Raw genomic sequence first — 15402 nt, 5'->3', positions numbered from 1 at the left:
ACATGCAGTCTGTCTTCACAGGGGCAGATGGGATCTTACAGCAGGAGAATGTGACATGTCACACGGCTAGAAATGTCCGACAGTGGTTGGAAGAGCATGACCAAGACTTCCAAGTACTTCCCTGCCCCCTAATTCCCCAGACTTGAACCTAATACGGATCTGTGGAACCACCTCAAACGTTGCGTTCGCTCTACGGATCCTTCCCCACGCAACCTCCAGCAGGGATGCTGTTAGCAAGGTTCCTGATACCAAAGACCCCCTACCAGCCCCCTTACTGAGTCACTCCCAGCCCGACTAGCTGCTGTCTGTGGGGCACACGGCGGTTACTTTGGATATTAGCTGGTGGTCATAATAATGTCGCTCGACTCTGTATTTACAAAGTCTATGGTTGTAATGATTCCACCTCCCATTATCATGGATACAACAGAAGAGGCTTAGAGGACAGTTTTACATGTATAAACAATGTAAACTGCAGCAGCGAGACAGATGTAGACTCACAAGCCCTGAAGTATCCAAACACACATGGTAAATGAAGTGTTACGATAGTCCGGCTCTCGGCACGTGGACTCAACTAGACAAATAAAGCAGAGCTGAGTAATGGAAGCACACAGAAAAGATGCCACAAACCTTCGAACTGCCACAGACTTGGAGGTGCAATTACTAGTGATAATCGGTATTAGCCTCGGGACGTGTGTGTGCTGCAGACATGGAGAGAACAGAGATTTTCCATTAATATTTTTGCATTTTCCGTTATACCAGCACAAAGGCCGACTACATACAAAGGAACCTTACAGATAACTTACACGTATAATTAATCGGATGGCCACCACGCCGGAGGTCGCCATGATTTTGGCACTGTTAGGAACCAAGTTAAAAACCGTGGGCATAATTGCTTCCGCTCCATGGTCAAATTTATTCCCCAGGACGGATGAGAGGTGCCTGAAGTAAAATAAAGTGGGTCTATGAATAAACAAGTCGTTAAAAACACAGCAATGGAAGTAATGCGGACGGCGTTGTGTCATGTGTGCAGCACATTCGTCTGCGACCAGAAGGACGCCGCATGTTTGCCAGGACACGTCTGGCTCCACTCACCCCAGGGTGAGACAGGCTTCTCGAACCACCTGGGAACGCAAGTCCTTGGCAGAAAGCTTGAACGCTCCATCAAGCAGACGCAGGTGTTGGAAGAAGGTGTCGTATTCTGCTGCGCCGGCCATGAGCAGAGAGCGGATTTTCTTAAGCTGCAAACAAGGAGATAAAACCAAATGAATGACAATTATTACACAGAATGTGGAGGTTAGAGGACGAACGACACACAAAGATGATAATGTGGCATGTGTAACGATGGAGCTCAGCAAATGTAGCAGTGTGTGCTGCCACTACCGGCCACAATGTGATGACTGGAGCCCCCCTCGCATCAGGGTGCGCCCCTCCATCAGCTGCTATATATTCCACTATGGGGTGAAATAAGCCAAAACTCTACAGTCTCAGGAAGATATGCTACTTACTGCAGTAATCCGCTGTTCCCAGTCGTGCTTGTCATCGGACAGGATTTCCCGAATCTTATTGATTTGTTCCTCCAGATCTCTGCTGGAGTAGATCTGTAAAGAGACACAGCGAGATTAAACTGACATCTGAAAACCTCCCGCTTCCTGCACTCAGAGCTGCATTACTACTAGCGGTTTGGTATAATAAGACATGAGTGGTGACCTGATGATAGGGAGGACAGGGCCGCATGGAGAGATGAAGTATCAAGATGTCAGAAGGAAGGTGGGGAGAAGTGAATAGTCAGTCTGAGAGCTACTAGTGGATGGAGGACGGTACCCAGCAGAGTACTTCATGAGCGCATTGTGCTGATCCTGCAGGGGCGAGTGACCAAAATGATGCTGTAATTGATGCGAGTCAAATGTAATGGGTACAGCATCCTAATGTGAGGAGAGGAATGGGGACTAGTGGGAGGTCACAGGAGATCTAGACAATCAGTCAGCAGATGGGGAACCCAATGCAAAGTCTGTAACAGGGCCCCATCTACCAGGCAATATTTAAACTACTGGTGCCATCATATGTGGCACAAAGGCCTTCAGGCCCCTAAGCAGGAGGGCATGGATGTTGCTGTCACTTCTGCACTCCCTAAAGCTACTACTGTAGGACAGGAAAGACCGGACAGCAGTGCATCAACAGAGTGCCGCTGAGCCTCTGCACACGAGATCGCTGATACTTATTAGTCTACGGCTGGATTACATAGTGCGTCAGCTGTACAGAGCATTGATGAAATGGCTCTTTTTTTAACGCCAATGTCAATGGGACTTTCTATGGTCTCATGTCACTCAAGTAGGAGCAAATTATCCGTCATTGATCTGTCTGCAAGTTTACAAGAAACGACCGCAAATGATAATGCAGGCCGCAGCCGATATCCTTACACACGGCAAGGTTAGGGCTCCCACATACTTGCAGTTTTTTAACACGCCGGTTTTTTTTTAGCATGAATGTCAATGGGACTTTCTAATTGTTAAAAACGTATCGCAAGTTTATGCTGTGCGATTTTTGTGCAATGCGTTTTTTAACAATTAGAAAGTCCCATTGACATTCGCGCTAAAAAGATGCAGTGTTAAAAAAAACGCAAGTGTTTGGGAGTCTAAAGACACCCCATGCTACTCTAAGTGGCCAGCGCTGCTCAGGTGAGCAGAGTGTAGTCTCAGACTAATGTTGCATACTATTGCAAAGTGTGCATCAGGTAGTTGGAGAAGCGGTGTGGCCATCTTTGTTTGTCCGGGGTCGAGGGTCGCTTTAAGTTTACAGCAGTGCACATTAAAGCGAAGCAGGGGTGAAGATCTGATATCACACACACAAAAAAAGCTTCATAGCTTCCAGACAGAGAAAAGCTCTGCGAGATCCTGATCCCACCCCGGGTATAAGCAGCACAGAACAGATGAGGAGTGATGAAAGAGCAAAGAGATGCAGAAAGCACTGACTTACCTGCACGGTGGGGACATCCTCAAATGCTCTGATGAAGTCTTCCTCGTCTACTGCGCCTGCACCTTCCTTGGGTCCTGCAATATCCACAAAAATTACCAGTTACTCCCTCGACCTTCCATTTATCATCTTACTCAGAAGCTCAGGACTGGCATCCGTCCATTCACCATCCGCAGCCGGATGGAGCATAACCCTCTGCTGAAGCAAATGGGAAGTAAACGCATTTATATCTGGTGACACTCCACAAATAAAGAGCTCACATCTGCCAAACAGCCCGAGATCAGAAATGTGACCGGCTGCCCCAATGTGCCAATTTCTGGCTTTAGCAGACTTAATATATTAGGTAAAACCTGGCTATTGATTGTGCACACATCCACATCTATCACGCGAGGACGCCTCTCTGAGTCGCTGCAGTCAATGAATTGCATTCGAGTTAAGTAAATGTTTCCCCGACACCAAACCCTGCTGAGGATGTATGATGCCCCGGTCTCTGGGATTTATGGATTTCTCTTGCAAGAGGATAAAAGTGATGCAGGAAGTGACGGGAAATCTTGTAAGCAGCAGAAGTTACAGGACTAGTTCCAAAAAAATGCGGAGAGTCACTGGATCTCGTAGACCTTGACTTTTCCCAAACGTCTGATACCATGCCACATAAACCGTTGGTATATAAAGTGAGAATGCTTGGTCTGGGTGAGAATGCGTGCAAGTGGGTGAGTAACTGGTCAGTGATAGAAAGCAGAGGGGGTTATAAATGGTACAGACTGATTGGGTCACCATTACTAGTGGGGGGACCACAGGGGGCAGTACAGGAGGGGTTGCTATTAGTGGGGGACCACAGGGGGCAGTACAGGAGGGGTTGCTATTAGTGGGGGACCACAGGGGGCAGTACAGGAGGGGTTGCTATTAGTGGGGGGACCACAGGGGGCAGTACAGGAGGGGTTGCTATTAGTGGGGGACCACAGGGGGCAGTACAGGTGGGGTTGCTATTAGTGGGGGACCACAGGGGCAGTACAGGAGGGGTTGCTATTAGTGGGGGGACCACATGGGGCAGTACAGGAGGGGTTGCTATTAGTGGGGGGACCACATGGGGCAGTACAGGAGGGGTTGCTATTATTAGTGGGGTACAACAGGGGGCAGTACAGGAGGGGTTGCTATTATTAGTGGGAGACCACAGGGGGCAGTACAGGTGGGGTTATTATTAGTGGGGGACCACAGGGGGCAGTACAGGAGGGGTTGCTATTATTAGTGGGGGACCACAGGGGGCAGTACAGGAGGGGTTGCTATTAGTGGGGGACCACAGGGGGCAGTACAGGAGGGGTTGCTATTAGTGGGGGGACCACAGGGGGCAGTACAGGAGGGGTTGCTATTAGTGGGGGGACCACAGGGGGCAGTACAGGAGGGATTGCTATTAGTGGGGGGACCACAGGGGGCAGTACAGGAGGGATTGCTATTAGTGGGGGACCACAGGGGGCAGTACAGGAGGGGTTGCTATTAGTGGGGGACCACAGGGGGCAGTACAGGAGGGGTTGCTATTAGTGGGGGACCACAGGGGGCAGTACAGGAGGGGTTGCTATTATTAGTGGGGGGACCACAGGGGGCAGTACAGGAGGGGTTGCTATTATTAGTGGGGGGACCACAGGGGGCAGTACAGGAGGGGTTGCTATTAGTGGGGGACCACAGGGGGCAGTACAGGAGGGGTTGCTATTATTAGTGGGGGGACCACAGGGGGCAGTACAGGAGGGGTTGCTATTAGTGGGGGACCACAGGGGGCAGTACAGGAGGGGTTGCTATTAGTGGGGGGACCACAGGGGGCAGTACAGGAGGGATTGCTATTAGTGGGGGACCACAGGGGGCAGTACAGGAGGGGTTGCTATTATTAGTGGGGGACCACAGGGGGCAGTACAGGAGCGGTTGCTATTATTAGTGGGGGACCACAGGGGGCAGTACAGGAGGGGTTGCTATTAGTGGGGGACCACAGGGGGCAGTACAGGAGGGGTTGCTATTATTAGTGGGGGACCACAGGGGGCAGTACAGGAGCGGTTGCTATTATTAGTGGGGGACCACAGGTGGCAGTACAGGAGGGGTCGCTATTAGTGGGGGACCACAGGTGGCAGTACAGGAGGGGTTGCTATTAGTGGGGGACCACAGGGGGCAGTACAGGAGGGGTTGCTATTATTAGTGGGGGACCACAGGGGGCAGTATTGGGCCCCATTCTTTTTAATATTTATTAATGACCTGGTAGAAGGATTGTGCAGTAAAATATCAATATTTGCAGATGATACAAAACTACCGTATATACCGGCGTATAAGGCGACGGGGCGTATAAGACGACCCCCCAACTGTCACCTTATACGCCGGTATACAGTGGAGAAAAAAAAAAAAATTATTACTCACCTCCCACGGCGTTCTGTCGCGCTCCGGCAGGATGTCGCTCGCTCCAGCAGGCTGTCGCTCGCTCCTCGTCCCCGGCGCAGCATAGCTTTCTGAATGCGGGGCTTGAAATCCCCGCTTCCAGAAAGCTAATACACACGCCGGCAGCCATGACATCATTGAATGGCTGTGATTGGCTATAGCACACGTGGCTTCAGCCAATCACACTATTCAATGACATCATTGAATGGGTGTGATTGCTAACACGTGCGCCTTCAGCCAATCACAGCCATTCAATGATGTCATTGAATAGTGTGATTGGCTGAAGCCACGTGTGCTTTAGCCAATCACAGCCATTCAATGATGTCATGGCTGCCGGCGTGTGTATTAGCTTTCTGGAAGCGGGGATTTCAAGCCCCGCATTCAGAAAGCTATGCTGCGCCGGGGACGAGGAGCGAGCGACAGCCTGCCGGAGCGAGCGACATCCTGCCGGAGCGCGACAGGACGCCGTGGGAGGTGAGTAACAAATTTTTTTTTTTACACTTTTTTTTTTTTTGTATTACCGGCGCATAAGACGACCCCCGACTGCAGAGCAGATTTTTCGGGGTTCAAAAGTTGTCTTATACGCCGGTATATACGGTATGTAAAGTCATTAACACGAGAGGATGAGAGGAGACTGCAAGAGGATCTGGATACGTTGGGGGCAGAAAAGTGTCAGATGAGGTTTAACACTTATAAATGAAAGATTCTGCACACGGGCAGAGGAAATCCATGTCACCACTACACACTAAGGCCGCAGTCACACGGGCGTTTTTTCTATATATGCTTCGCAATGGGATCGGTCACAAGTCCGTTTTTTATGTGGATGTGCGATAAATTATAGGACACAACGATTCGCAGAACGCGCCTATCTGCGTTTTATTGTGCACACAAAAGGCATGTACTGCAACTAGCTGCGATTTTTTGCTGCCGAGCACGCCGCACTGTACTCCCGTCATCAGCGTGAGTGCATAGTCTTCTAGGAAGTGATTACTTGAATGAAATGAAAGGCTGACAAGGTGGTCGTAATATGGGGGCAACAGGTCATCTTATCAAATCTCCAGTAATGCCACGCACACCCAGGTCGAACCAGAATGAAGAACAGGCCTCATTAGCAGCTATTTAAAACACCTTGTAATGGGCTGCAGCATCATTACATGCACGACGAAAAAGTTCCGGCCGATCCAAAATTTATGCGCATTTTGATGGGCACGGCGATTTTACTCAGGTCAGACGGCCGTTTTGCTGCAATGATAAACGCGGCTAGGTGCAGATGTTTCGGCGAATCGTCGGCCGCGGTCACGTGATTTGCAGATGCGCATCTGTTATGCGATTCGCAAATCGCGCAAAAAACCACCCGTGTGACTGAGGCCTAAAGGGGAAACCACTGGGGAACACCAGCATGGAAAAGAACTTGGGGGTTTTAGTTAACTGTAAGCTTAACCGGAGCAGCCAGTGTCAGGCAGCTGCTGCCAAGGCCAATAGGATCATGAGATGCATCCAAAGAGGTCTAGGGGCGCATGATGAGAACATTGTTCTTCTGCTTTAAAAGTCACTGGTCAGATCACACATGGATTATTATGGACAGTTTTGGGAACTGGTTATCAAAGCTTGAACGAGTATAAAGGTGGGCGACTAAAGTAATAAACGGAATTGGCAGCTGCTAGGGCTGTCATACCGCACCATTGGCGGACCACTCATGTTCCTTCCATGTATGAATGGCAACAAGAAGTGTCACACCTGTGTCATATGGAAGAATGTTGTGCAGGAAATGCGATGGAAGCGGATACATTTCTGTCAGTATGACAGCCATGGATAGAATGAGTTCTCCACAAAGTTCCGAGACTTGTTCTCTTAGGCATGATGAGTATAGGACCCAACGGTGGGCCATCAGAAAGGGTAAACCATACCAAACCTACCTGCTTTTCCCTCTCCCCTCTTTCCCTTGTTTTACTTTTTCAATCACCTCCCCCAACACACACACACTTTTCTTTTTCTTCTTTTCTTATATGGATGAAGATGGGATTTAATCTTATCGTCGTGCCAAGGTTATCAAAATTGGGGTTTTGGCTTAGAAAAAATGGCTTAGAAAAAAGCGACCTAATGACTATGTATAGATATATTAGGAGACAATACAGAGATCTCTCCCATCATCTCTTTATACCCAGGACTGTAACAAGGGGGCGCTCTAATGACTATGTATAAATATCAGGGATCTCTCATATCATCTATTTATACCCAGCACAGTAACAAGGGGGCGCTCTAATAACTATGTATAGATATATCAGGGGACAATACAGAGACCTCTCCCATCATCTCTTTATACCCAGGACTGTAACAAGGGGGCGCTCTAATGACTATGTATAAATCTATTAGGGGACAATACAGAGATCTCTCCTATCATTTATTAATACCCAGGACTGCAACAAGGTGCACACAACAGTAACCCTCAGGCTCCTGTACCTACCTCCAGGTTTGGTGGCCACTGCAGAAGTCCCCGGCCTCCGAGCTGTCCCCATGGTCACCGGTTTGCGGGCAGGTGGTGGCACTTTGAAGGAAGCAGTGGAGCTTGCCGATGACGGTCTGTTTCCATCAACAGAATCTTCATCATCAAAGTTTTTATCTGTAACACAGAATTATGCGGTTTTACTATCTGATCTCTAACAATCAGGACGCACAATACCCGCGCTACCGCCAGGCGACCGTGGGGGGGGGCCAGAGCAGACGCAACTCCCACTATAAACCCCGTACACCCATTATCTGATGATGTACGACAGCAGCGACCGAGGAACATTACAGGAAAGAAGAACGGGTAATCGGGGAAAATGTAAAAAATGGCGAATATAAGAAAAGCAGCAACCAAATTCCAGCAGCCCTCTTGATAGCGCTCACACCCGTGTCTACACACGTCTCCGTTATATTTATGGGTGGCGGTGACCAGCACATTACTGACATATTGGAGCGGATACGACTGCTGATGGCGACCCTGGCATAGACTCATCTACACCAACTGACACAATTGTATTCCCGAGCATTTGGCGAGGATTCAATAATGTTATTGGACGACATCAAACCATTAATATAGTATGGCGCTTCACTCTCCAGGCACAAGCGGAAATGGGAGAGGCCAAAGCCGCGCTCAGTTATGTATAGGAGTGGGGGACCCAATCACTCAACAACTCACCCCCCAACATCGCTCACTGATGGAAATCATGTCTGATCCCTCTCACCTGAAGAACAGTCAGTCTACGGTCAAGACAGAGCAAAACCACACATCAGGATGCATCTTATAGCACACAGGAGTATATACTATACACTACTCAATATACCCAGACGTATACATACTACACACTATAAATACCCCCAGATATACTATACACCACCCAATATACCCAGAAGTATATGTACACTGCACACTATAAATATCCACAGGTATACTATACACCACCCAATATACCCAGAAGTATATATACACTGCACACTATAAAGACTAACAGATATGCTATACACCACTCAATATACCCAGAACTATAAATACTACAAACTATAAATCCCCCCAGATATACTATACACCACCCAATATACCCAGAAGTATATATACACAACACACTATAAATCCCCCCAGATATACTATACACTACTCAATATACCCAGAAGTACACATACTATAAATACCCACAGGTATACTATACACCACCCAATATACCCAGAAGTATATATACACAACACACTATAAATACTCTCAGGTATACTACACACCACCCAATATACCCAAAGGTATATGTACACTGCATACTATAAATACCCCCAGATATACTATACACCACCCAATATACCCAGAAGTATATATACACAACACACTATAAATACCCCCAGATATACTATACACCACCCAATATACCCAGAAGTATACATACTACACACTATAAATACCCCCAGATATACTATACACCACCCAATATACCCAGAAGTATATATACACAACACACTATAAATACCCCAAGATATACTATACACTACTCAATATACCCAGAAGTATACATACTATAAATACCCACAGGTATACTATACACCACCCAATATACCCAGAAGTATATATATACACTGCACACTATAAATACCCACAGGTATACTATACACCACCCAATATACCCAGAAGTATATATACACAACACACTATAAATACTCTCAGGTATACTACACACCACCCAATATACCCAAAGGTATATGTACACTGCATACTATAAATACCCCCAGATATACTATACACCACCCAATATACCCAGAAGTATATATACACAACACACTATAAATACCCCCAGATATACTATACACCACCCAATATACCCAGAAGTATACATATTACACACTATAAATACCCCCAGATATACTATACACCACCCAATATACCCAGAAGTATACATATTACACACTATAAATACCCCAAGATATACTATACACCACCCAATATACCCAGAAGTATATATACACTGCACACTATAAATACCCACAGGTATACTATACACCACCCAATATACCCAGAAGTATATATACACTGCACACTATAAATACCCACAGGTATACTATACACCACCCAATATACCCAGAAGTATATATACACTGCACACTATAAATACCCACAGGTATACTGTACACCACCCAATATACCCAGAAGTATATATACACTCCACACTATAAATACCCACAGGTATACTATACACCACCCAATATACCCAGAAGTATATATACACTGCACACTATAAATACCCCCAGATATACTATACACCACCCAATATACCCAGAAGTATATATACACTGCACACTATAAATACCCACAGGTATACTATACACCACTCAATATACCCAGAAGTATATATACACAACACACTATAAATACCCCCAGATATACTATACACCACCCAATATACCCAGAAGTATATATACACTGCACACTATAAATACCCACAGGTATACTATACACCACCCAATATACCCAGAAGTATATATACACTGCACACTATAAATACCCCCAGATATACTATACACCACCCAATATACCCAGAAGTATATATACACTCCACACTATAAATACCCACAGGTATACTATACACCACCCAATATACCCAGAAGTATATATACACTGCACACTATAAATACCCCCAGATATACTATACACCACCCAATATACCCAGAAGTATATATACACTGCACACTATAAATACCCACAGGTATACTATACACCACTCAATATACCCAGAAGTATATATACACAACACACTATAAATACCCCCAGATATACTATACATCACTCAATATACCCAGAAGTATATATACACTGCACACTATAAATACCACCAGATATACTATACACCACCCAATATACCCAGAAGTATATGTACACTGCACACTATAAATATCCACAGGTATACTATACACCACCCAATATACCCAGAAGTATATGTACACTGCACACTATAAATATCCACAGGTATACTATACACCACCCAATATACCCAGAAGTATATATACACTGCACACTATAAATCCCCCCAGATATACTATACACTACTCAATATACCCAGAAGTATACATACTATAAATACCCACAGGTATACTATACACCACCCAATATACCCAGAAGTATATATACACAACACACTATAAATACTCTCAGGTATACTACACACCACCCAATATACCCAAAGGTATATGTACACTGCATACTATAAATACCCCCAGATATACTATACACCACCCAATATACCCAGAAGTATACATACTACACACTATAAATACCCCCAGATATACTATACACCACCCAATATACCCAGAAGTATATATACACAACACACTATAAATACCCCAAGATATACTATACACTACTCAATATACCCAGAAGTATACATACTATAAATACCCACAGGTATACTATACACCACCCAATATACCCAGAAGTATATATATACACTGCACACTATAAATACCCACAGGTATACTATACACCACCCAATATACCCAGAAGTATATATACACTCCACACTATAAATACCCACAGGTATACTATACACCACCCAATATACCCAGAAGTATATATACACTGCACACTATAAATACCCACAGGTATACTATACACCACCCAATATACCCAGAAGTATATATACACTGCACACTATAAATACCCACAGGTATACTATACACCACCCAATATACCCAGAAGTATATATACACTGCACACTATAAATACCCCCAGATATACTATACACCACCCAATATACCCAGAAGTATATATACACTGCACACTATAAATACCCACAGGTATACTATACACCACCCAATATACCCAGAAGTATATATACACTGCACACTATAAATACCCACAGGTATACTATACACCACCCAATATACCCAGAAGTATATATACACTGCACACTATAAATACCCCCAGATATACTATACACCACTCAATATACCAAGAAGTATACATACTACACACTATAAATATCCACAGGTATACTATACATCACTCAATATACCCAGACGTATATATACACTGAATACTATAAATACCCACAGGTATACTATACACCACTCAATATACCCAGAAGTATACATACTACACACTATAAATACCCCCAGATATACTATACACCACCCAATATACCCAGAAGTATATATACACTGCACACTATAAATACACACGGGTATACTATACACCACTCAATATACCCAGAAGTATATATAGACTGCACACTATAAATACCCACAGATCTACTATACACCCCCCAATATACCCAGAAGTATATATACACTGCACACTATAAATACCCCCAGATATACTATACACCCCCCAATATACCCAGAAGTATATATACACTGCACACTATAAATGCCCACAGGTATACTATACACCACTCAATATACCAACAAGTATACATAGTACACACTATAAATATCCACAGGTATACTATACATCACTCAATATACCCAGAAGTATATATACACTGAATACTATAAATACCCACAGGTATACTATACACCACTCAATATACCCAGAAGTATACATACTACACACTATAAATACCCCCAGATATACTATACACCACCCAATATACCCAGAAGTATATATACACTGCACACTATAAATACACACGGGTATACTATACACCACTCAATATACCCAGAAGTATATATAGACTGCACACTATAAATACCCACAGATATACTATACACCCCCCAATATACCCAGAAGTATATATACACTGCACACTATAAATGCCCACAGGTATACTATACACCACTCAATATACCAACAAGTATACATAGTACACACTATAAATATCCACAGGTATACTATACATCACTCAATATACCCAGAAGTATATATACACTGAATACTATAAATACCCACAGGTATACTATATACCACTCAATATACCCAGAAGTATACATACTACACACTATAAATACCCCCAGATATACTATACACCACCCAATATACCCAGAAGTTTATGTACACTGCACACGATAAATACACACGGTTATGCTATACACGACCCAATATACCCAGAAGTATATATACACTGCACACTATAAATACCCACAGGTATACTATACACCACCCAATATACCCAGAAGTATATATACACTGCACACTATAAATACCCACAGGTATACTATACACCACCCAATATACCCAGAAGTATATATACACTGCACACTATAAATACCCACAAGTATACTATACACCACCCAATATACCCAGAAGTATATATATACACTGCACACTATAAATACCCCCAGATATACTATAAACCACCCAATATACCCAGAAGTATATATACACTGCACACTATAAATACCCACAGGTATACTATAAACCACTCAATATACCAAGAAGTATACATACTACACACTATAAATACCCACAGGTATAGTATATACCACTCAATATACCCAGAAGTATACATACTACACACTATAAATACCCACAGATATACTATACACCACCCAATATACCCAGAAGTATATATACACTGCACACTATAAATACCCACAGGTATACTATACACCACCCAATATACCCAGAAGTATATATACACTGCACACTATAAATACCCCCAGATATACTATACACCACCCAATATACCCAGAAGTATATATACACTGCACACTATAAATACCCACAGGTATACTATAAACCACTCAATATACCAAGAAGTATACATACTACACACTATAAATACCCACAGGTATAGTATATACCACTCAATATACCCAGAAGTATACATACTACACACTATAAATACCCACAGATATACTATACACCACCCAGAAGTATATATACACTGCACACTATAAATACCCCCAGATATATTATACACCACCCAATATACCCAGAAGTATATATACACTGCACACTATAAATACCCCCAGATATACCGTACTATACACCACCCAATATACCCAGAAGTATATATACACTGCACACTATAAATACCCCCAGATATACTATACACCACCCAATATACCCAGAAGTATATATACACTGCACACTATAAATACCCCCAGATACACTATACACCACCCAATATACCCAGAAGTATATATACACTGCACACTATAAATACCCCCAGATATACTATACACCACCCAATATACCCAGAAGTATATATACACTGCACACTATAAATCCCCCAGATATACTATACACCACCCAATATACCCAGAAGTATATATACACTGCACACTATAAATACCCCCAGATATACTATACACCACCCAATATACCCAGAAGTATATGTACACTGCACACTATAAATACTCACAGGTATGCAATACACTACACCACTTAATATACCCAGAGATATATACTACCCACTATAATTACCCCCAGATATACTATACACGACTAGAGATGAGCGAACGTACTCGGTAAGGGCGATTTCGCTATCGAGCACCGCGATTTTCGAGTACTTCACTACTCGGGAGCGCTGTGGGTGAGCGGGGGGTTGCAGCGGGGAGTGGGGGGGGGGGGGAGAGGGAGAGAGAGAGGGCTCCCCCCTGTTCCCCGCTGCTACCCCCCACTCCCCTCTGCAACCCCCCGCTCACCCACAGCGCTCCCGAGTACTTTTCACCCGAGTAGTGAAGTACTCGAAAATCGCGGCGCTCGATTGCGAAATCGCCCTTACCGAGTACGTTCGCTCATCTCTATACACGACTCAATATACCCAGAAGTATATTTCTATAAACCCCACATATATACTATACATATACAGTAATATATATAATATATACACACACACACACACACATATATATATATACATATACACATATACACTAGAAATACCCACAGATATACAGGGTGGGTCATGAACAAGCAGCCCGCCTCCGATCCCAGCATCACACTTATGGAAGCTGTCTATAAGATCTGTCCTTGTTGCCCATAGCAACCAATCACAGCGCAGCATTCATTCCTTATACTGCTGAGGTAAAATGAAAGCTGCGCTGTGATGGGTTGCTAGGGGCAACAAGGACAGATTTTCCTTTTAGACAGTTTCCATAGGTGTGATGCCGGGATCAGAGGCAGGATGCCTTTTCATGGTTCACCCTGCACTATACATGTACACACCCCACATATTTTTTATATATATATAGCACGTGTGTATACACACAGAGAGATGTGCTACACACCATACAATCATGCACACAGGTGTTCTATACATATGCATAGATATATACACACAGCATACATATGTACTATTTGTACACACCCACAGATATACTAGACATATAGATTACACACACTACAGCACACATGAAGTCAGATATACACTACACACCCACAGATAATCTATACGTATGCACACACACATTAATACACTTCTCTGCACACTATATATACACTATATACGCACACCCCAGTATAACATGCATATAAACAATACATCCGCGGCTCATGCTGCCGTTCTGCGATTTGCACACTCAGACGTCTTCCAGCTCAGCCTTCTCCTCCATTACAGA

At 44.0% G+C, this 15402-nt stretch overlaps 1 protein-coding gene across 1 annotated transcript in view; it reads right to left on the bottom strand.

The window, feature by feature from the left end:
* The window catches only part of CLASP1 (cytoplasmic linker associated protein 1), a 151870-nt gene that overhangs the window by 69526 nt on the left and 66942 nt on the right, over positions 1 to 15402 (bottom strand). The window contains exons 9-14 of the mRNA XM_066575337.1: positions 7847 to 8002; positions 2974 to 3047; positions 1506 to 1598; positions 1093 to 1238; positions 804 to 939; positions 628 to 698 (exon numbers count right to left, since the gene is read on the bottom strand). Coding sequence (XP_066431434.1) covers positions 628 to 698; positions 804 to 939; positions 1093 to 1238; positions 1506 to 1598; positions 2974 to 3047; positions 7847 to 8002 — 676 coding nt within the window. The remainder of the gene's footprint in view (positions 1 to 627; positions 699 to 803; positions 940 to 1092; positions 1239 to 1505; positions 1599 to 2973; positions 3048 to 7846; positions 8003 to 15402) is intronic.

Source organism: Eleutherodactylus coqui, chromosome 8, assembly GCF_035609145.1.
Source record: "Eleutherodactylus coqui strain aEleCoq1 chromosome 8, aEleCoq1.hap1, whole genome shotgun sequence".
Lineage (NCBI taxonomy): Eukaryota > Metazoa > Chordata > Amphibia > Anura > Eleutherodactylidae > Eleutherodactylus > Eleutherodactylus coqui.
Note: the sequence above shows the minus strand (reverse complement) of the source record. Positions and strands in the feature narration are given on the sequence as shown.